This window comes from Monodelphis domestica, chromosome 1, assembly GCF_027887165.1.
Source record: "Monodelphis domestica isolate mMonDom1 chromosome 1, mMonDom1.pri, whole genome shotgun sequence".
NCBI classification, from domain to species: domain Eukaryota; kingdom Metazoa; phylum Chordata; class Mammalia; order Didelphimorphia; family Didelphidae; genus Monodelphis; species Monodelphis domestica.
The window spans coordinates 337,743,331-337,764,199 of NC_077227.1; the positions used below are offsets into that span (position 1 = coordinate 337,743,331).

The 20,869-nt window shown below is 48.1% G+C and overlaps 1 protein-coding gene and 1 long non-coding RNA gene across 21 annotated transcripts in view; one reads left to right on the forward strand and one right to left on the reverse strand.

Annotated features, from left to right (window-relative positions):
- Nucleotides 1–3,029, forward strand: part of CXXC5 (CXXC finger protein 5) — a 58,982-nt gene extending 55,953 nt beyond the window's left edge. For 13 of the 20 annotated variants that reach the window (XM_007473715.3, XM_001376532.5, XM_007473712.3 and 10 more), the window contains one exon: nt 1,991–3,029. In XM_007473715.3, the coding sequence (XP_007473777.1) occupies nt 1,991–2,035 (45 nt within the window). In that variant the 3' untranslated portion in view covers nt 2,036–3,029. The remainder of the gene's footprint in view (nt 1–1,990) is intronic. The other 7 variants (XM_056811385.1, XM_056811389.1, XM_007473719.3 and 4 more) reach the window with 1 other exon arrangement.
- A 7,632-nt stretch (nt 3,030–10,661) lies between these two features.
- The window catches only part of LOC103093058 (uncharacterized), a 35,717-nt gene continuing 25,509 nt past the window's right edge, over nt 10,662–20,869 (reverse strand). Inside the window, exons 4-6 of the long non-coding RNA XR_457697.3 lie at nt 19,033–19,109; nt 13,699–13,880; nt 10,662–10,858 (exon numbers count right to left, since the gene is read on the reverse strand). This is a non-coding gene — a long non-coding RNA (uncharacterized LOC103093058). The remainder of the gene's footprint in view (nt 10,859–13,698; nt 13,881–19,032; nt 19,110–20,869) is intronic.

Sequence of the window (20,869 nt, forward strand, 5' to 3'; positions counted from 1 at the left end):
CCACTGGTGTGGTATGTCTCTAACACAAAAGCATCTTTTCAGACAGGCCCATCCCTTCCCCCTCTTCTCCCCACCCCCCAACTTGATTTGATTGCAAATTGTAGGAATGGTTGGAAAACAATGATTGTGTCCCTGGCACCAAAGGCCTGGGCTCCCTCCCTCGGCCCCCTCCTCTCCCTCTTTTCTGTTTCCCTCCCTCCCTTCCTCACCCAGAGAATTAGCTGTTTGTTACACACACAGACATGCATAAACAAATAAATACAATAAATGGATACAGGCACATTCATAAAATCTGCACACACACACACACACACACACACACACACACACAGGCACATAAACATATTCACTTAGCAGGAAAAAGTATAGAAATATATAGACATATAAGCACAGGCAAGAAGTTTCACAAATTTGGTTTGCTTGGCCCCTTGCCTCATTCAGTAATGGCAAGCCCCATCCTTAACCTCCTTTGATGACCTCCACAGTCTTTTTTTTTTAACCCTTACCTTCCACCTTAGAATCAATACTGCGTATTGGTTCTAAGGCAGAAGAGAGGTAAGGGCTAGGCAATGGGGTTAAGTGACTTGCTCAGGGTCACACAGCTAGGAAGCGTCTGAGGTCAGATTTGAACCCAGGACCTCCTATCTCTGGGCCTGGCTCTCAATCCACTGAGCTACCCAGCTGTCCCCTTCCACAGTCTTTTTGAAAAAGTCCCAAGGGGTGCTCTAGAGTAAGCTTTGGACAGGGAAGGCAGAAGGCCTGAGACAGGGCCACTTGGGGATAATGACTTTGGGATTCCCACAAGACTAGTGTCCACCCTCTTGTCCCTAGGAGAGATCTGACTTGGACTCCAGATCTCAAGTCACTAGGCTTCCTTTCTTCATCTGGTTCATGGGCAAAGGGGCTGAAGATATTGATGTGTATAGAAGGGCCTGCAAACTGAGGATTCCTCTTCCTTGTCCTCTCCCCAGTAGACCCAGCTTCACAATCTCATGGCTAGAGTTAGGAAATTCTGGAGGGCTCAATTACCTGGTTATCTGGCCAGAAGCAGAGGCAGAAAAGAAAGCAGGAAGGGGTAATTCCTGGGGACAGGCTCAGACTCATCCTTCCCTTCCCTCGGTGTGGTTGGTGTGGCTGAGAGCTGAGAGTAGGATTCCAGTGAAAGAGAGACCCTCAAAGAAGTAGAATTGCCAGCTCAGAGGGAGGAGGGGACTAGGAGAGCACAGGATGCATGTTTTAGAGGGGCAAGTCCTCTCTTCCTTAAAACAGCAGAATGCTATCATAAACCCTCCCCTCCAAATGAAACCATAGTCAAGAAGCATTTTGTTTTATTTTTGAAAACTCTTTAACCTTCTGTCTTAGCATTGATACAAATATTGGTTCCAAAGCAGAAGAGTGAGAAAGGCTAGGCCATTGGGGTTGAGCAACTTGCCCTGGGTCACACAACTAGGAAGTATCTTGAGGTCATAGGATCTCCCAACTTCAGGCTTGGCACTCTGTCCACCAAGATACCTACCTGCCCCCTCACAAGCATTTATTATGTGTTAAGCACCAAGGGATACCTAGAGAAAGGCAAAACCCAGACTCCTGTGCATCCAAGGTGAGGGCAACACTGGTTTCAGAAGGCTCTCTGCCTCCTAGGTAATAAGTGTCCCCCATGGCATGGTTCAGCACCCACCTTGAGCCTATCAAAAAATTCTTTGGTGACTTGAAGAGATCCTTTTCTAAGGTTCAGTTCCCAGAGAAGTTTATTGGGTTTCTTCTTTTCTCCAATATCCTCTAGTAAAAGAGTAATACACTTTGGTGGTGGCAGCAACAGCTTGGAGAGGAAGGAGTGAAGGGATGCAGAAGATGAGCCCACTGAGACCCAGGCTAGGGGATGAGTGAGGGCTTTGGGGAGGAGGCCGGCCATCCCCAGCCTGTGACTTAACTCCGCTTATTTGTCTCTCCTGTCCCCACCCCGTCCTTCCTTCTCTTCCTTTCTCTCCAGAAGGTGATGCTTCCAACGGGAGCCGCCTTCCGATGGTTTCAGTGACGAGTGGAGCCCCGGAGCTGCCATCTCGTGCAATGTCCTTGCTTGTGTTGTCTCAAGTAGGGGATTCGGGCGAAGACGAATGGATGCACCTATGTCTTTTAGAACCAAAAATATTCTCTCGCAGATTTCATTCCTGTTTTTATATATATTTTTTTTGTTGTTGTTTTAACATCTCCACGTTCTAGTATAAAAAAAAATCAAAAAACAAAAACATTTAACTGCTTTGCAGAAGAAGAAAAAAAAACAAAAAATGAATCTGTAAAGTATGGAGACTTAATAGCAGAGAATGGACAATCAGTTTCCTTCGTGTGTTGATGTTTCTGTTGTGTGTGTGGAAGATACAGTTTCTGTGTAGAGAATGTAAATTTTCAGTAACCTTTTGAAATCTAGTTACTAATAAGCACTACTGTAATTTAGCACAGTTGTTTAACTCCACCTCATTTAAACTTTGTTTGATTCTTTCCCATCATAAAATAGCGCATAGTTTTCCTAGAGTACGCCACTTCCATGTTTAATGAGAATATGTTTATAGCAATGTAGAGCCCCCACCCCGGAATCATCCACATCTGCAACTTACCAGCCAGGAGCAAAGCGTCAAAGGTGGGAGCCCCCCACCCCAGGAGACCATGGCGCACCCCGGTGGTCCTTCAAAAGAAAATTAAACTTAGTGACAATGGTGACTTTAAAAAGAAAAAAAAAAAGTTGTTTTCTAATTTATATGGATCCAGGGCTCCCACATACAGAGGTGCCCCAATCCCAAATTTACGTAGAAAGGAAAAATCAATTTTATAGTCTTGCTGAGGTTAAAGGCAGAACTGTCTCCAGGGCAATGGGGTACCCTGGGGCTGAGGATCCTTGAACCCCTTTTGCCCCCACCTACATCACCACCCCTGGGCCCTGGTCTCTTACTGCTGATGGACATGCTGTTTGTATTGTTTTAGCGAACCAGGCTGTTTTGTGAATAAAATGAATGCATGTTTTGTGTCACAATTCACATCTTGGTTCTTGATCTTCAGTTTCGTGGGGAGACTTGGGTATAACCCCATTCATTCGCCTTCCTTTCTCCTTCCCTACTGTCCCCAAGTGGATGTGTCATAGACCTCCAGGGGCTGAGGATCTATGGACTCGGCAAGGAGTTGACACTCTGTCCCCAGCTTAGGACCCAAGAGACAGAAAAGAGCTGGGCTCTTGGGGAAGAAAGAACAGGAGGTGTCTACACAGAAACAACACAGCTGAAATGACAGGCTGTTTGAACTGGTCTTTTCATCTGGTAGGGGTAGAAAGAAGGCACTGGTTCTTTCCTTATCTCCCCCACACCCACATGCCCCAAGTCCCTGGATCTCAGATAACCCACCGCTGGATGGATCAAGGAATATTCTGGGGGTGGGTGGGGAGGATGTGCAGCAGACCCAATGCTGGCCCAAAGCTGACAGTAATCATGATTTATCCCAAGCTAGGGGTTTGGGGCTTTTTTGTTTCTGACCCTCTCCCTGCTTTGTGCTATTCAAAGCAGCCCTGTGGTAGAGAGGTGGAGGAGTGAGGGATATACTCGGGTATTCCCTGCCTGCCCTACACACTCATTTCTCCACTACTCCCTCCTTGCACACCTACAGTATTACCCTGACACACCGGGCCTTTATTTGAGCAGTCCCTAGATTGATCTTTTTCATTTCTGGTCCTGCTTTTCCCATTTAAGCTCTCTGTTTCTGTCTCTAACTATCCCTTTCTCCATCCCTTCCATACCCCACATCCTCCTTTCAAATGAGCTTGGTTTGTCCTCTTTCCCAAGTAGCTCCCCAAATCAGCCCTTGCTGATACTGAACACTGACAGGATTTAGCCTATCCTACAACTTCCACCCGTCTTACTTCAGTCTCTACCTAGGGAAGTAAGCACACTTGAGCAGCTCCGATTCCCCGGAAACCACACATTTGTCCTAGCTCTAAGCCCCTCTAGCTTTAGGCTCTGGGCTCTGCTCAGGGTAGGGCGGGCCGGGCTGGACTGGGCTTGGGGTGAGGGCTGGGTTTTTCTTCTAGGACACATTGCTTGGCCATTATATGTTGAGCTTTGACCAATGGAGATGTTGCATGGACCTGGGGAAGAGGAGTGTTCCTGATCTGGCCATACCCAATGTGGAAGGATTCTACCTTGATGGAAGTTTCTGGCAAGCCTGACAAGTTAAAAAGGAGTGAAGATGGACTGGGGAAGGAAAGCTGCTGGCCCCAATATGGGAGAGTCACCAGGGGTTGGAAGAAACCAGCCTACTAGGGGATGTGGGTGGGCTGGGTTCAGCTTGGTTTTTCATCACTGGGGCAGTTATTCAAGCTTAGGCTGCCTGTGAGGGATGGAGGATGAGCTCAGGAGAGGTATGGATGCTGGGTACAAGGGCATAGCAGTGGAAGATGGAGTCAGAAGATCCAGCTCCAAGGGGTATAGGTTATGCCTTTTATTAACTGTGACCTTGGCCAAATCACTGTGACTCACATCCAGATCTCTTATATGTAAAAACCAGAGGTCCCTTCTAGCTTTTTCTTTTTCCAATCCTTATTTTCTTGGAATTAATTCTAAGGCAGAAGAGTGGCAAGGGCTAGACAGTTGAGGTTAGACGACTTGCCCAGAGTGTGACACAGGTAGGAAGTGTATGAGGTTAGATTTGAACACAGGCCCTCTAGACTCCAGACCTGGAACTATTATCCACTGAGCCACCATATTTTTGGGGATCTCGGGTCTAGTCTTGGTTCTGCCTTTATCACTTTCACTTGGGGGATCCAAGTCTGACCCTGGGAGTTACCCACTCTAAAATGAGGGAGATGATTGACAGACCTTTTCTGATTTGCATATCCTGTGATAAAATAAGGCTTTTCAAATTTGAAGGGTCTATGTAAGTGCTACCTATTATTAGGATTATAAGTGGGGTGGGGTATGTTAGAGGGAAGGGAGGAAGTTGGAATGGAAGTTTCTGTCCTTAGCTAGATCCTAGCTGTCTTCCATCAGGGGACCTGAATGCTTTTTATGGGTGGGATTACAGCATGAGGGATCGAAGCTAGATGTAGGCAAGAATGTGCTGGTAGTGACTGGGCTGGCATGGAAATGAGTGGTTTGGCTGTGCTGTGCTGAGGAGATTACAGTTCTTTATGGAGGCAAGGGCCATGAACAAGGTGACCTGGAGACCCCTTCCTAGGAGGTGCTGACACTTGAGCCAGAATCCCAGTCACCTTTCCTGGTTGCCCATTTGTGATGGGGAGGGCACCCTCTGGAGAACTCAAAGGGTGGATAAGATGAATGCATTGACCAAGACTAGGTGTGGGACCACATGGATGTGCCTGGGTTGTGCATCTGTGGGGGTGGGTCTGGGTCTGGTTTAGTTCCCAACACCCCCATTCCTTTCTCCCCAGGCCAGAGAAGAGCCAGAGGGCTTCTGGGGGAGGGAGCACACAGGCAGGGGAGGCAGCTTTCAACTCCATCTCTACCCCAGAAAAATTCCCTTTCATGTGGCTGTTAGTGATCTCTCCAGGCGGCTGGCTTCTCTGAGGAAGGGGGGGGGGTGCGGCTTGTCCAGCCAGGATAGAGGCTGGAGCCAGTGGGTGTGCTTCTCACAGGCAGCCCCCACTGCAGTGAGAGGACCCAGAAATGAGAGCCAGGCACGGCTTCCTGGCCCCATTTTCCATTTTGTTGTGTGGGATTGTGTACCCCACAATCCTTCCCATTCTGCCCTTTAGTAGCCTGGGGTATGTGGCACAGGCTAATGCTTAGCCCAGGTGAAAGGAGGGGTGTTGGAGGAAGCGGTTGAGGGGCAGCTGGAGAAGGGGGAAGGCCAGAAGCTGAGAGTCAGATTCCAAGGTGGGCACGGGTTGGTGGCCTTTGCCCAAGGGCCAGGGTGTCTAATGCCCAAGTTTAGGGCAGGCAGGATGAGGGAAGGGTACAGGTCTGGCCATTTCGGGGAATCTCAGGACAAAGGTGGAGAGTGGAGTGTGAAGCTTCAGAGCCCTTCCTGAGGGATTTGTCCTTGATGTGGAAAATGAGGTCTGGGTTTGGGATGGTGGTGGAGGGGACCTAACAGGAGGGTTGAGGCTTCCTTCTGAATCCCAGGAATGAGAGGATCAGACCACTGTCCATTCTCCCTCTGCACAGGCTCGATCCCCCCGCCTCTATCCCCCCTCACTAGGCAGCTGGCACTGGGCACAGTCCACAGATGGCACAGTGCAGGCCCCTCGCTGGCGTCCGTACAGGTGTTTGATTGGGGCCTCTAGTGCCAGGGCTTGGGGGGGGAATTGAAGAAGGGGGGAATTGCCCACATCGGCGTCCGGTGACTCATCCATCTCTACCCAGCACTCATTAACATGGTAATCCGCCTGGTCCCCAGCCTGGCCTTTCGGGCTGGAGCCAGGACTCCTGGGCCCCCTACCCCCATTCCGGTCGGCTCCTCTCACCTCCTCCAGCCACTGGGGGTGGGAGCGCCTGAAGGGGAGTGGGGGAAGCACAGGGCTGGCGGGAACGTGACAGGCACAGGTGGTAGGAACAGCTGCAGACTCCTCTCCGCCCCTTGCTGGCCAGGCCAGTCACTCCCACCCTGGGGAGGAAAGGAGGGGGGATGGGTCAGCTGCCCACTTGCCCACATCCCCCACTGCTGTTTAAATAGCCCCCGCAGGCTCTGCATCTGCAACCCAGCCTGGCATGTTCCCCAGGTGGAGCAGCATGGAGAAGAGGAGAGGCGGGGGAGGGGAGGGCAAGGCAAGGGAGGGGGAAGGAGGCTGTGGGGGGAATGTTCCTGAACCTTCCTCCTCCTTTCATCTCGGGAAGAAGAAGGCGCCTGCAGGTTACCGACCTTCTCTGCCCCCTGCTCCCCACCAGATTTCAGGACATAGAGATCCCAAAGACTAGAATTATACAGAATGAGGAGATTAGAATCTAGCTCTCCCAATGGCTTTAACACACTAGCTTTCTTGTGTTAAGAGCATGTCCTCAGGAGATGGAGTCTGACCCCGAATCCTAGGAGAGCCACGGGTGTGTGTGTGTGTGTGTTGGAAAATAATGGGCTGAGACTGAGTGATTCTTGGTCCACCTCTGGAATGGTTGCCTCCAAGAGTTGGACAATCCTTGGGCCTGAGGTGGCTAGCCCTGCATGAAGACGGGCTTGGAGCGAAAGACATCTCTCCTTTAATTCAAGTAGGTTTAATCCTCCATCTCCAGCTCTTCATGGCTCCCGGGATGATTCCAGGTTTGGCGTGGCAGATTGTACATCTTTCCTGTGCTTCACAGAAGCGCTGTCTTCATCTCCTTTGTGGCATGGTTTGGTTCCTGACTTCTTCATTCTGCCATAGAATCCAGTTCCCAGTGCTGGCTCTTCACAGCTCTCCACACCCTGCAGGCTCTCTTTCATCTGGTCTACCCATCCTCATCTCCCTATACCCAGACGAATGTCCTCTCCTCTCCTGTTTGACCCAGACTTCCTTCTTCCTCTGAAACTCCTGTCAGAGACAGAATGTCTTTCCCCTTCCTTTTATGTGTCCCTACTCTCCATGGGCTCCATTGCTACTCTGCCCTTTGCAAATCTTTCCTCTACCTCTTCCAGGGGGTGCCTATAGCCCTCTTCGGGGAGGTGGTGAAAAGTATTCCATCTTTTTCCCCAAGACTGAACCTCAGCTCTAGAGAATGCACCCCTTCATTCCTTGCCTCCGCTGTCCTACGGTCTCTTTCTTAGTGGGAGGTTTTGTTAAATGCAGAAAAAGGCTGGGAGCAGGGGAAGGAGTGCACTCGGTTATGGTCCTTTTTTTGTTCCCTTTCTACATTAGCTACTCCTGATTATGATCTCCCATAATGCAATTAAGCCCCCTTCCTAGCCTTTGACCTCAATCCCCTCTCCCTCTGGAAACCTCCATGGCCCTTTGGTCGTTAGCACCCCTGAAGTCAAAGTCTTGTTACAACTCTAGCAGCTCAGTCTAGTGGGAAAGAGAAGAATTCTTTCCTCAGCCCAGTCTTCTAGAACTATCTCTTTGGCTTCTACCTTTCCTAGTTTTCCAGGGAAATCCTGTTCCCTGCCAAAGTACCCCTTTGCAAAGATTGTGAGAGAGCTACTCAAGAAAGGAGGAGCAGTGTGAGCTGTGTGTGAGAGACAGTGTGAATGTGAGAGACACTGTGTGAGAGAGGCTGTCTCAGTCTGAGATAGTGTGTCTCTGCTGCTGACCCCACATCCCCATTCTCCCCACCCCCAACCCTGTACACACACTTATCTCCTGCCCCCAGACTATCACCGGCCAGATTGAGAGTAGGGGCCCCATTGGGTCAGTGTCCAAGGACTTTGGCCCCTGCTAACCCCTCCCATCCTGATCGGAGAGACCATGGGCAAGCAGCTTTAAGCCCTCTGGAACTCCAGGTTGGGGATAATCGGAGCATAGGGGAATGGATGGCCTGAATCAGTGACTCCCTTAGGGCCATTCTCAGCCAGAGTAGGCAGGAACAGCCTTTTAGTTTGAGCTAGGCCAGGAGAAAGGCAAAGTTCCCAGGAATAACGAACCTGATTCTAATGGGTTTCTGTTTTTACAAAGGCTACCCTAAACCATCCCTTGCCTACCAGCAACCCTTCTGCCCTGAATTCGACTGGACAGTGACCTAGAGGCCTATGCCTATGCCTGTAGGGGTGAGGGTAACTTCAGCCAATCCCATGGTTTAGCTACAGGACAGGGGCATCTTGTGTTTTGTAGGCTTCAGAGCAAAAAGAAACACCTTGGATATCTTGGAGTCCAACCTTGTGATTCTGCATTGAGGAAGTTTTAACTAAGAGAGAGGAAGTAACTTCCTAAAAGTCATACAAGGAAAGGGTAAAACTGGGATAATGGAGTGAATTCTGACTCCAAATTCAGATCTAGATCCGCTAAACTGTTGCCTCTGAGGGTTTTGTGAAGGATTGGGTTTAGAATCCCTCAATCCCGAGTGCTTCAGTCAAAGTAAACTGAAGGGACAGACTTTCATGTAGGTGCTAAGAGGCAGTTGTCTAGGTGCCCTAGCAGCAAGGAAAATGGGAGTCCTAGGTCAATCAGCTGAGATAGCAGAGAGTATTCTGTCGCCATAGGCTGTGTATACTCATAGTTGTGTGCACTCAACTTTACCAAGATTTATAAAGCACATACTAGATGCTGGGCGATGGGGCTAGAGAGACAAAAATGACATGCTCTCTGCCCTCAAGCAGCTTATATTCTACTGGGAAGGAAAAACACCGACACAAAAACACATTTGTAAGTACAAAGATACATTTATACAAATATAAATATAAAATACTGACCAATTGATTACAGGGAAGGGCACTAACTAAGGGAGAATCAGGAAGGACCTGATTGACATTTGAGCTGACAACTGAACCTCTAAATGGAGTTAAGGGTTCCTAGAAGCAGAAGGATGGAATCTGAGTCTTAAGCAGTCATTCAATTGAGCATGGACGCTGCAGAATAAATGTGAGAACACCAAGTGGGCCAGACTAGCTAGATTATAGGATGCATAAATGGAGAAATGTGTAACCAATCAAAATGGATAGTCTGGAGAGAGATTTGTAAAAGGTTTTTGGATGTCAAAGGAATCTGTTTATTCTGGGGTAGTAGGGAGTTAATCAAAGATTCTTGAGTAGGAAATTGTAGTGGTTAGACCTGTATTTTAGGGAAAAGTAAGGGAGGTTCTTCCCTGCTCTATCTGGCTGGGCTTGAAGAGAGGTCTAGGATGGACCTAAGCTGGTGAATCTTTGTGTCACTAAAATATCTGACCCCATGAAAGCTATGGATGATCAACTTCCTGCCTCTTTGGATCTTACTACCTTGACCTTGGTGGAAAGATGTCCTTGAGCATAATGCTAGAGCTAGAAGGGATATTAGAGGTCATCTAGTCCAATTTCATACTGTCCCCCCAACACACACACACACACACACACACATACATACACAAACACATTTTAAAGATGAGGAAATTGAATATCAGAGAATTAAAGTGATTTGCTTAGGGTTACATAGTAGGTAAGTGGTCAAACCAGGATTCACACACAGGTTCTCTGACTTCAACTTGTGCAGCACCCACTCTTTCTACAAAACCAAGTCAGTGGTGGGACCCCCCCCCCAACTCCTCCAGCTGACTAGGATATCCTAAGTCATCCTATCCAAGAACTGACAATTCAGAATGCAGATCAAAAATATTAGCCAGGGGTTCCACTTTCTACCCTCTATCCAGGGTCCCTGGTCTTCTGTGTACACAGAGGCAAGGAGTGGGTGCCTCTTCATGTACCCTAGGAAGGAACATTGGCCTGACCATGAGTCGAACTGTGTAATCATGGGTCCTTCCAGGGCTAAGCAGGGTCATCTCTAGGAGGTCAAGTTGTAAGCCTGTGTCTCCTAAGCAGGGCTCTTATTTCCTAAAATGCCTGCTATCTTTCCAAGGATCGGGAGGACAGTAACCATTCTCCAACCTGCAGGACAAGACAAGGGTTCAGATTCATATCTGGGAGAGGAGTCTTAATTTAGATCACTGGGTTTTACCCCCTGTTTTTGGGGTTGAGAGGAGGCTGCTGGATCAATGGGGAAACTATCTCTCCTTTTTGTTAGGAATCTGATAGCAGTTACACCAGTGAGATTTTGAACATATACAATGCTTTTTATTTTCCAAAGTGCTGCTACGAACATCTCAATATCCTTGTCAGGTGGGCAGGGCAGGTATTATTATTAATGATCATTATTATTATAAATCCCATTTTCCAAATGAAGATATGGTTTAGACCACTTGAAGGCCTTCTGCCCAAGGAAGAAATGACATTGGGAAAGGCCCTTCTCTCCAACAGAAGACAAGGTCTCCTAGAGAAGAGAGGTAAATTGCAATTAGGAAGCGGCAGGAGGTTATTGGTTTAGGACAGTGATATAGAACCTTTTAGAGGGGTGGGTGATGTGAGAAATGTCCTCAGGCAAGGGGAGGGAAACAGCCCCCTTCCCTCTGGCTTTCTAGTAGCAAACTGGGGAACTCTGTGCTGGGGTGACAGTGCTTGTGCTCACAGAGAGGACTCTGAATGCCTCTTCTGGCATTTATTCCATAGGTTTACCACCACAGGTTTAAGATATCTGGCTTTCCATGGGGTTGTGAGCTTATGTTGGGTTTTGAATTATAGGAACAGGATTCAAAACCCAGAGACCTACCATTAAAAAAATTCTTACCTTACAAAAATGAACAATATGGAAATGTTTTGCATGATAATATAGGTATAAAGCACATTGAATCATCTGCCAGCACCAGGATAGGGAAGGGAAGGGAGGAAGAGAGAGAAATTCCATACTGTAACTTAGGAAAATTTGTGTGGAAATTTGTATTACATGTAATTGCTAAAATAAATAATTCTGACTTAGCATGAATTCTAAGGCAGAAGAGCAATAAGAGCTAGGTAATTGGGGTTAAGTGACTTGCCCTGGATCACACAGCTAGAACATATCTGAGGTCAAATTTGAACCCAGGTCCTCCGGACTTCCTACATCCACTATGTTCAGCTGTCACTCTGTGACTTTGGCAAGTCACCTTCTCTGAGTCTTGTTTTTTTCTCTGGTAAAATGAGAGGATATGAGGAAAGCTTGTTTTAAATAATATTTTGACAACTGCATCTCAACATAATTGGTTTTCTTTGTAATCCTGTACTTTCTGCATTTAAAAACATTCTGCAAAAGGGGTTCATAGACTTCAGACCAGACTGTCCAAGGAATTCAGGACACAGACATGGTTTAAGAACTCTTTGCTTAAGCTCTAAATCCTATGCTACTTGGTTCTTCAGGAGAAGTAAAGGACCTGAGTCACTCAGTCCTTGAAGCTCTTCTACTGTGTGACCTTGAGCAACTGTTTTTTAAAAATAACCAATTCTAGCATCATTCCCTATTGAGGTGGGGGGGGGTTATGGGGAATACTGCAGGCATATGCTGGTAAATGTTTAACAACCAGCTCTCTGAAGGAAAAAAAAATAAATTCTTGGGACATACTTTTAATTTTAGTGTGCATTATGAACATGTTCTCCATCATTTTCTTAAGTGTGGACAATCACCAGAAGAATAAATCAAGCCCTAATTGGTAGGCTTACAGATTTCTGAGTTGTAAATGCTCACAGAGAACATTTAACAATAGGGCCAGTTTGAGCTGGCTTCAGCAAACACCCATCCCTGGCTTGAGGGGGTGGGGTTAGGTTTTGAAAGCTCTGGGCCTGAGGTGGGGGTAGTGGGGAGACAGAGCACCTGAAGGGGAGGGAGGTGTTGACTTTCTCTTCCCCTACTAGCTCAGTTCGAGACACCTGCCTATTGAGGTCACCTCGCAGCCAGAGAAGTGACTAGGTGGGAGAGGTGGCAGGAGGGGGTGGGGGGATGGAACGGGAAGGTCAGAGCTAATGAGCTGTTCTCTCCCTTGTTTTTCCCTGTTTCTCTCATTTCCTAACCCCTAGCTCCTCAGCCTAACCCGATCCTGGGGTGAAGGGAAGAAGAGGGAAAGCTGTGTCCCTGGGAGAGGAGAGTGGAGCTCCTGATTGCTTGGGGGGGGGGGCGTGGGAGGGAGGGAGGGCTGGCTAGAGCTGAAGATGGGTTTGCAGAGATTTTCGCCTGATTGCAACGCCAGCTTGCCTCCTCGGCAATCTCCCCTCCCAGCTGCTGGAAGAGATGGATGGATGGAGGTCAAACACTAAACAGCTCCAGCTCCCTGCACCCCAACTCCCTCCAGGCCGCCCTCCCACACAGCTGCCCTCAACTACCTCTCCCAGAGGCTTGGGGGCTGAGCGTGGGGGCGAGCCAGGCCTCTAAAAAGGCACTGAACCCCACTGTTAATGAATCCTCTCATCCCTCCCCATTAATGAATGTGCATTGCTTTGTCTGCTAACTCTGAATCGGAGAGAGAACCCAAGATGAGAAGAGGAGCAGCAAGTCGACTTGCCCAAGGTCACACAGGCAGGCAAGAGTGGTTTGGTAGGGGTAGTATGCTTGGGTATTCGGGCTGGGGCCCGGGATGTTTAGGTTCAGGTGTTCTCAGACAGGATCAAACCTCCCGAGAAAGGGAAACAGTTTGGACCGAGAGGACCAGAGAAGGGGGGGGGGGGTTGGGAGGAACAGTAAGCTCTCCAGTGGCTAAGGGGCAGGGGTTCTGTGGAGGCCAACCCTGCTTCTCGGCCAGAGCCTCGGGCTTTAATCTCTGCGCCTGTCAACCTGCCATCTCTCACCAGCATTAAATCCCCTTCCTGGGCCAGAAAACAAGGGCGGCTACAGATTCCAGGCAGCCAGGCGTGAAGCCGGCTGGGGGTCATGGGGGCAGCGCAAAGATGCTTGGGAGGCCACAGTGAAAAGGAGAGAAGGGGGACTGGAGCCTGGACACCCTCGGAGGGACATAAGCTTTGGGGGCTCCACCTCTGGGAGCAACTGGACTGCAGCTAGTGAGAGGAATCCCAGCTGCCCTAAATGTGTGTGCCCCCTCCTCCCCCAACCAACCCCCACCTTGAAGTTATTACTTCAGCCTGAATCCTTCTTCCAGGTGTGAAAACTGTAATGGGGAGGAGAGGAAAGGACTCATCAGCCCCCCCCCCCCAACTTCTGCCTGGACACTCAATTCCTTTCATACTAGAGAATGTCTGGAGTTCATGAACATCAACATGATTGCAGATGAGGGCAGAAACCCTAGTAAGGACCTTGTCTACTTCCTCTCTTCTGGGAGGAGGGTACTGGAGAGATAGAAGTGTCCTGGGTCCGAATGCTTTTTAGTCAGTCCATCATTGAGTCTTTGTGGAAGGATGGGGACGTTGTGAAACAAAAGCAGTTGAGGCCCCTCTTGTGCAGGAGTCTCCAGTCCTTTGTGAGAGATAAGACACCCCTGAAGCAAAGAACCAGTTAAGACATATTAGTGCTAGCTTTCTTGTGTCCCCCAAACTTGGAATACACGCTCTCCTTGGTGTCTCTGTCTTTTAGAAGCCTAGCTTCTCCATACACCCCATCCCATATAAAATCATTCCCTTCTTTCTCAAATATCCTGAGAACCCATGGTTTTTTTTGTCCTATCACTCTCTATCTCTATTTTACTTACACACATACCCAATCACTCTTGTTTTACTTCTGTCTTTAAACCCTGCCCCACATACATATCCATTAGAATGCCAACTCCTTGAAGTCAAGACTTTAATTTTGATCTTGGTTAATGGAATTCCCTTGCCCAGTATCTTATACATAGAAGAACCTAATAAATATTGGTTGATGAATTAATCAAGGGCCACATAGTGGGGTACAGATGACCAGCTCCTGCTCAGAGGAGAGAGAATCTAATCACCCGGGGCCCTGGGGATATCCTGGTTGATGGAGTCCAAGACTGGAAAGCAGATCACTTGTTTTCTAGTCCTAAGTCTCAACCATTTAGACCTCAGTTTCTTCAGCTGTCAAATGGAGGGGTTGCAGCAAAACTACAAGGTCTCTCCCAGCTCTTGTGAGCCTATGATCCATCCCACTCCCTAGTGAGCATATAGAGGAGGCAGGACAGGCCACAGAAGTGGGGAGAAAGGGAGAATCTCAGTCCTGGGAGAGAACACAGCTGGAAAGAAAATAAAGACAAACCCAGAGTTCAGAAAACCTCCCTCCTCCCTAAGCCTCTGGAGACCTAGATGATAGCCTCTCCTCCACTCCTGCTGCACACCCCTCCTCAGCTCCTCTCACCTGCACTAAATCAAGTGCAAATGCCAAGTCCCCTTGTCTTTGCACCCTTCCCCCCTTAAATCTTTTCTCTGGGGCTTCAGCTCCATCTCCCTGCAAGCTGCTCATTCAGTTCAGATTCAGCTGCAGCCTGGGGTGGGGAGTTATTGGAGGCAGAAGATAGATAGAACATATATAGGGAGGATGTGGATAAAGAGTTATGGAGGGAGGGAGAAGGGGGAGAGAGAGACAGAGAGACAGAGAGACAGAGAGAGAGAGAAGAGGAGACCTGTTGATAAGGTCTGTGTCTAGGTTCCAGAGCAGCTTATGGCCCTAGGAGACAAAAACATGGGAAGCCGTGGTAACAAGCTAGGTGTGAGGCCCTCACAGGGTCTTCTGGCCACCAGGTACATGTACTGCTGTCTCCTCAGCCAATAATGCCCAGAGGTAGAGATGACAATGCCTCCTTTTCCTCATCTTCCCCACCCTTAGATTCCCCCTCTCCGAAATGTCCAGATGCCTCATCCTTCCATGAAGGGATCTAGCCCTACCTTTAGAGTGAGAGCAGGGGCCTGGATTTCCAACAGCATGAGGTAATCTGCAGTGGGAGAGGTTACAAAGGCTCTTGATGAAAAAATCCTGAGCTAGAGGCTCCAAAGCCAGCCAAGCAGGTAAGAAAAAGACTGGATTCTCTCTTGTCTGATTCAAGATTTCTCTACCCGAGCTTACCTGACCTGTCATCCTCAGAACACAAACCAGGTCACCAATTCCAATCCTACAAGGGAGAAGATGTGGGGGTAGTGGTACCTGGACCACCGACATCTATACACCCATCCACCTAAATATGGAGCATGTGCGCTTTTCAACTGGGCTGCCCCAGCCCCACCAGCATGCTAAGGACTCCCTCCCTTTGGGGTCCATTCCTGTAAATATGTTTTCATTATTTACTTTAAGGATTTTGATAAATCATAATAGGAGAGACATCTGCTGTCAAAACTGCAAACTGCATTCAGGGTCCTGTGCTGGGAGGGAGGGAGAGAGGGAGGGAGAGAAAGGTGGGGTGGGGGGAGAAGAGAGGATAGATAGGGAAGCAATTTAGAGGAGCTCTGAGAGTCTAGCAGATTTAAGGAGCAGGGATGGGTCCCCCCTTTTCAGCCCCATCAAAATCTTCCCTGTGCTTTAAGGTAGAGGAAGGCATTAGTGGGGAACTGGTTGAGGAAGGGATGTTTTATGCTTTTGCTGGGGTCAAAGGTTTTAGGATCCTTATACTTCAAGCCTGAGGATCTAACACCTTTCCCCTGCCCACCCATGATCCATCTTGATGAAAAAGGAAAACAATTCCCAAAGAGAATATCAGGCTGGTCCCTTGTTCTTGTTCTGCAGCCCCAAGATATGCTCCCTCCTTCTTCTTTCTGGGAATTAATGTCTCCAGCTTGCCTGTAGCTGCTGTGAAGTCCCACCAGAGCATAGATTAACCCCTGGGGCTAGGGTTGGCTGCAGAGGGGTCATCCAGGGAGAGCTTGTGGGGGAGATGGGGAGCTGATGCACAAAGCACAAAAGATTAATCTCCCTCATCCCAGAGCTTCATCATTACAGTCCTCTTACTCCTGCCTCACCTCTCCCCACTAGGTTTGCCCAAAACTCCCAGGCAAGTGTGCTTAGCCCCAGGAACCTCCAGCTCTTGCCCCCAACCCAGGGCAGTAGCAGATAGACTCTGCCCTTTGGGGAGGCTGGAGAGGTGCCCAGACCAGTGAGATATGGCAGGTTTGCCGGCAAAATTTCTCATGTCCCATTCTCTCCTTCCTGGACGTGCTGGTTCCACTTAGTTCCCAGAGCACCATCACTCCTTTTTCTTTAGCCTGGAGGAGGTAGAGAATATTATATAACTAAATCTCCAACTCGGGATCTTTTCTCAGCCCCCTATCATCTGCTTTCCCCATCCAGGGTCCCCTCAAAGGAGCCTCTGTCCAAATTTCCCCTACTGTCTCTCCTTCCTCCTCAAGCCCTGGCTTCTTGGAATCAATTGATAGCTAAGGCATTTTGACTATGGAGATGGCCTCCCTTCCCTTGAGTCTAATCCCTCTAATGGGCTACTAACCAGGACCTCATCAAATACATTCTATAGTGGATATAACATTGCTTATTTTTTCAGTGGATGGGGTAGGGACTCAAAATTTAAGAAATAAATTTGAAAAAAAAGTGTAATTGTTTTTTTAAAATGTACATTACATAGAGGAGTAGTATATGCTAGAAATAGTCAGAAGTCTTGATCATGTGTGACCCTATATAAGTCACTTCCTCTCTTGGGTCTCAGGTTTTTCATCTATAAAATGAAAGATGAAATAATCTCCAAAGTTCCTTCCAGCACTAACATTTTATGATTCTCTGGACAGCTGGGGTACAGATGAGTCAGGGAAAATGAATTAGGCCTTGGGCACTGTGGAAATGACCCACTGAGGGGAGAATGCAAGCAGCACCCTAGGATGTAGTACAGGGAAGATCAGTCAGGGTAGGGGAGGGAGAGACCTCTGATAGCTGACAACTGAATACAAACTGACATGTCTGTCCTTGGAGATTCCAGGGACTCCTTGTGCCTGTTCTATGTAGGGGAACCCAACCTTGAGGCAGAGGATTTTTATCTCTAGAAAGGCCTTGGATCACAAATCAACAAGCATTTATTAAATGTCTACTATGTACCAAGCTCTATGATAAGCAAATAGGGAGAAGGAAGTAATCTGGTGGCCCGGGGAAAGAAATATCAAATCCAGGGGCAGTTAGGTGGCTCTATGGATAGAAGGGTCAGGTCTGAGGACAGGAGGTCCTAGATTCATATATGACCTCAGGTATACTTCCTAGTTGGGTGACCCTGGGTAAGTCACTTAACTCCAATTGCCTAGCACTTAACTACTTTTCTGCCTTGGAACTGATAGTTACTATTAATTCTAAGACAGGAAGTAAAGGTTTAAAAAAAAAAGTATCAAATCCAGAGCAAGTACAAAAATGGGGGAGAAGCCTGGGGTGACCTAGCCAAGAATGAGAAAATTGGGACCAGAAAGGAAGAGATGGAACTCAGCCCTGCTGAGCCTTTTGCTCCAAGGTTTACAGGTTCCTGCCTCAGGGCCTGCTCCATGAAGTCTTATCTCATTGTGCTATTCTCTAGGGTTGATGGAGTCCATGCTTCAACCCCTTCAAGCAGTGATGCTTGCAATGAGTAGGGATGATTCAGAATTTGGAATGTCCCTTCTTATTCTCCTTCCCCTCACCCATGATGGTACCTCTAGAGGACAATCTTTCTGTGGGAAGTTCAAAAGCCTAAATGATCTCCTAGGCCTGGCCTCCCTGAAAAGAGGTGTGGGTGTGGGTAAGGAAATGTTGAGTTACAGATCTGCATATATAATCCCTCAAACCCACCAGGAATTAAACTCCCACTGGCCGTTGCTCTGCTCCTAAAGGGAAAAGGAGATTTCTGGGGCAAAAGTAAGTAAGGAAAAATCTTATAGCTCATCAACAGATTTCTCCATTATAGACTGTCTCCAGCTCCCACCTCCTCTTCCTAATCCCAGTTTCAGGTTTTTCTCTTCCTTGAAAGGGTAGAAAGCTATCAGGTTCCAGGGAAGCCAAGGCTAGCTCTGGGGGTCTCAGAATTCATTTGACTTTTACTCTGATGTCACCCCCTCCATCCATAGAGCATATATAATATCACTTGCTCCCCTCTCTCCAAGTATGATTGAAGAAGGTTACATGTATGTGGGAGTGCCCTCTAATCTTCTCCCTTTCCTGCCTCATCATCTCATCTTGACATTTGTCTTGTCTTGGAGTCAGTCTCTTTCCCTACCAACCTGGCACGTCTTCCTTTCCCTGGCTCCAAACACCCCCCCCCTCACCCCTGACCCAGTGGTCCTTCAGCCTCTTTGTTGCTGTCATCTGTTGCCATGGGAACTATCCAGCCCTGACCTGGTGATGGAGAAAGCCCAGCTCCTAGAGCCCTGATTAGGAAGAAGAGGTAGAAAGAGAGTAAGGGGAGAGTGCCTGCTCTTATTGTTCCCTCATCCTACTCCCTCTAGAATTAGTCCTAGGAATAGGAGTCAACAAATTTCTTTGGAAAGCAGTGTGGATTGTGTGTGTGTGGCAGATAAAAAGCATCAGGGAAATCCCTATCCCCTTCCCCGACTGGATCTTAGACTGGGTTTGGAGAGGTGTGGGGTGTGCTTGAGGGGAAGCAGGTAAAGGTAAATCAGTTCAGTTCTGCCTCATGAGGATGCCAACCACTGCTCCATCTTCCTTTTGTCCTGCCTTGGATTTTGCTCTGAGGCAGAGGAATTTAAGGGAAGAAGGGTGTGTGATACCTTATTGGCTCTGGTACCAATGACCTTGGAGTTTTTCCTCTTCCTTCCATTCCTACAGCTCCATTTCTATCTTCTCTCTAGGAGGATAAATTTGGAGAGAGGAGGAGAACCAGCTGAGCCCTGTCCTCGTCCACAGGGTAGCCAAAGAGTCCATTATGTCTCTAGAGACTTTTCTATGTTTTGGGGGGCTATTATCTCCCCAACAGTATGGGGTGAACTAAATCATTGCTTGAGGGACCAGAGATCTATCCCTCCCCCTCGCTCCAAAATACTGTTTCAAGGAAGCACCAGCAGAAGAATCTTCCCCAGATCCAGTCTTCTGGGCACCACTACTTCCCCTCCCCCTTCCTTCCCCACTACCACCCTAGGCACCATGTCCCCCTTTCCTCCCCCCTCTTCCAAGTGGCTGCATGGAGCCCTGAGCTCAGCTCATTCGGGCAGCTAAAAATACCCAGGACAACTCTGCAGGCTCCAGTGCCCCTCCAAACTCTGCTTTTCTTCCTGGCCCCCCACCCCCATACCTAGCCACTGTGGCATTGATTGTGCCTATTAGACCACTTAACCCTCTGAGTGCCAGTGCCTGGTATCTGGGGATACTGCCTGAAGACAGCTGGCCCAGGGAAAAGCCAGGACTGCTAGCCCCCAGAGACAGCCAGCTACTGGAGAAAGGCCAAGAGAGGCAACCTGGCCTTCCTAAGCCCCACTCGGGGCATGTATGTGTATGCATATGTCCATGTGTCTGTAAGGGGATTTGGGGCTGTCATCATCTAATAATTATAATAATAGTACTTTGAATTTCCATAGTGTTTTAAAGTTTGCAAAATGCCTTTTCTTTATAGCAGCCCTGTGAGGACAATGTGAAAGCATCATTCTCCCAGTTCTAGAGATGAATCATTTTAAGAACTACAAATGACCCTAGTGGTCATCCAGTCTTACAGATGAGGATGTTGTGGCCTGTGGGGGTGACTTACCCAATGTGACACAGCTAACTAATGGCAGAACCATGACTAGAATCTAGGTCTCTTGATGCCTAGTCAAGAGTTCTCCCTACCACTCCATATCCACGTTTTATTTTGTTTGCATGTACTGCTTCTTGGAGCAAAGAGTTCGGCTCCACTGCATACCAAAGTGGATCATCTTGTGTTTGCCACCTCCATCTTTGTCTAGACAATGGGACCATTGGCTTGTTCCACCTGGTCAGCCATTTGTGGCCCTTTGAGATCTCTATAGGTCAAGTAGACCAGTGTCCTTGTTAGGGCACCCACCCTGAGTCACTTGGTCTAATGAACTGCCTCTGTTGGATACATCTGGATACATTGGATAGTGCCATTGGATAAAGCCTGCCTGGGCTACTTTCTAGCTTTGAAATGCTATGATTTCATGTCTAGCCTGAGATATATCTTAAGAGGTGGGAGAGTAAAGGGCTGGCTCTAGGGTTGCATTCTGGAATATGGCTTGAGAAATGAGGTTTTGAAGTATGTTTTAAAAGAGAGGGAGGAAAAAATGGAAGATGGGGAGCCAAGCAGGGCAGGGGTCACAGCTCCAGTAGAGAATGCAAAAGTCAAGATATTTTCCCATTCATTTTATTAACATATTCACAGCCCATAAAAAGACGCCCTGACTAGGTAAAACATTAATAAAATGCGCCACGTTGGTGGAGAAAATTAAATGTAAATTAGATAATTAAAAATGAAGCTGTTGCCCGCTGCTTTGTGCTATTAAACTCTTATTAAAAGTTATGAGATGGTGAGACTAGGTGTGAGGGTGACCAGAGTGGCCCCTAATCAGCAGGTGTTTGTGTGGGTGGGGGTGGGAAGCATGAGAGAATGAGGGAGGA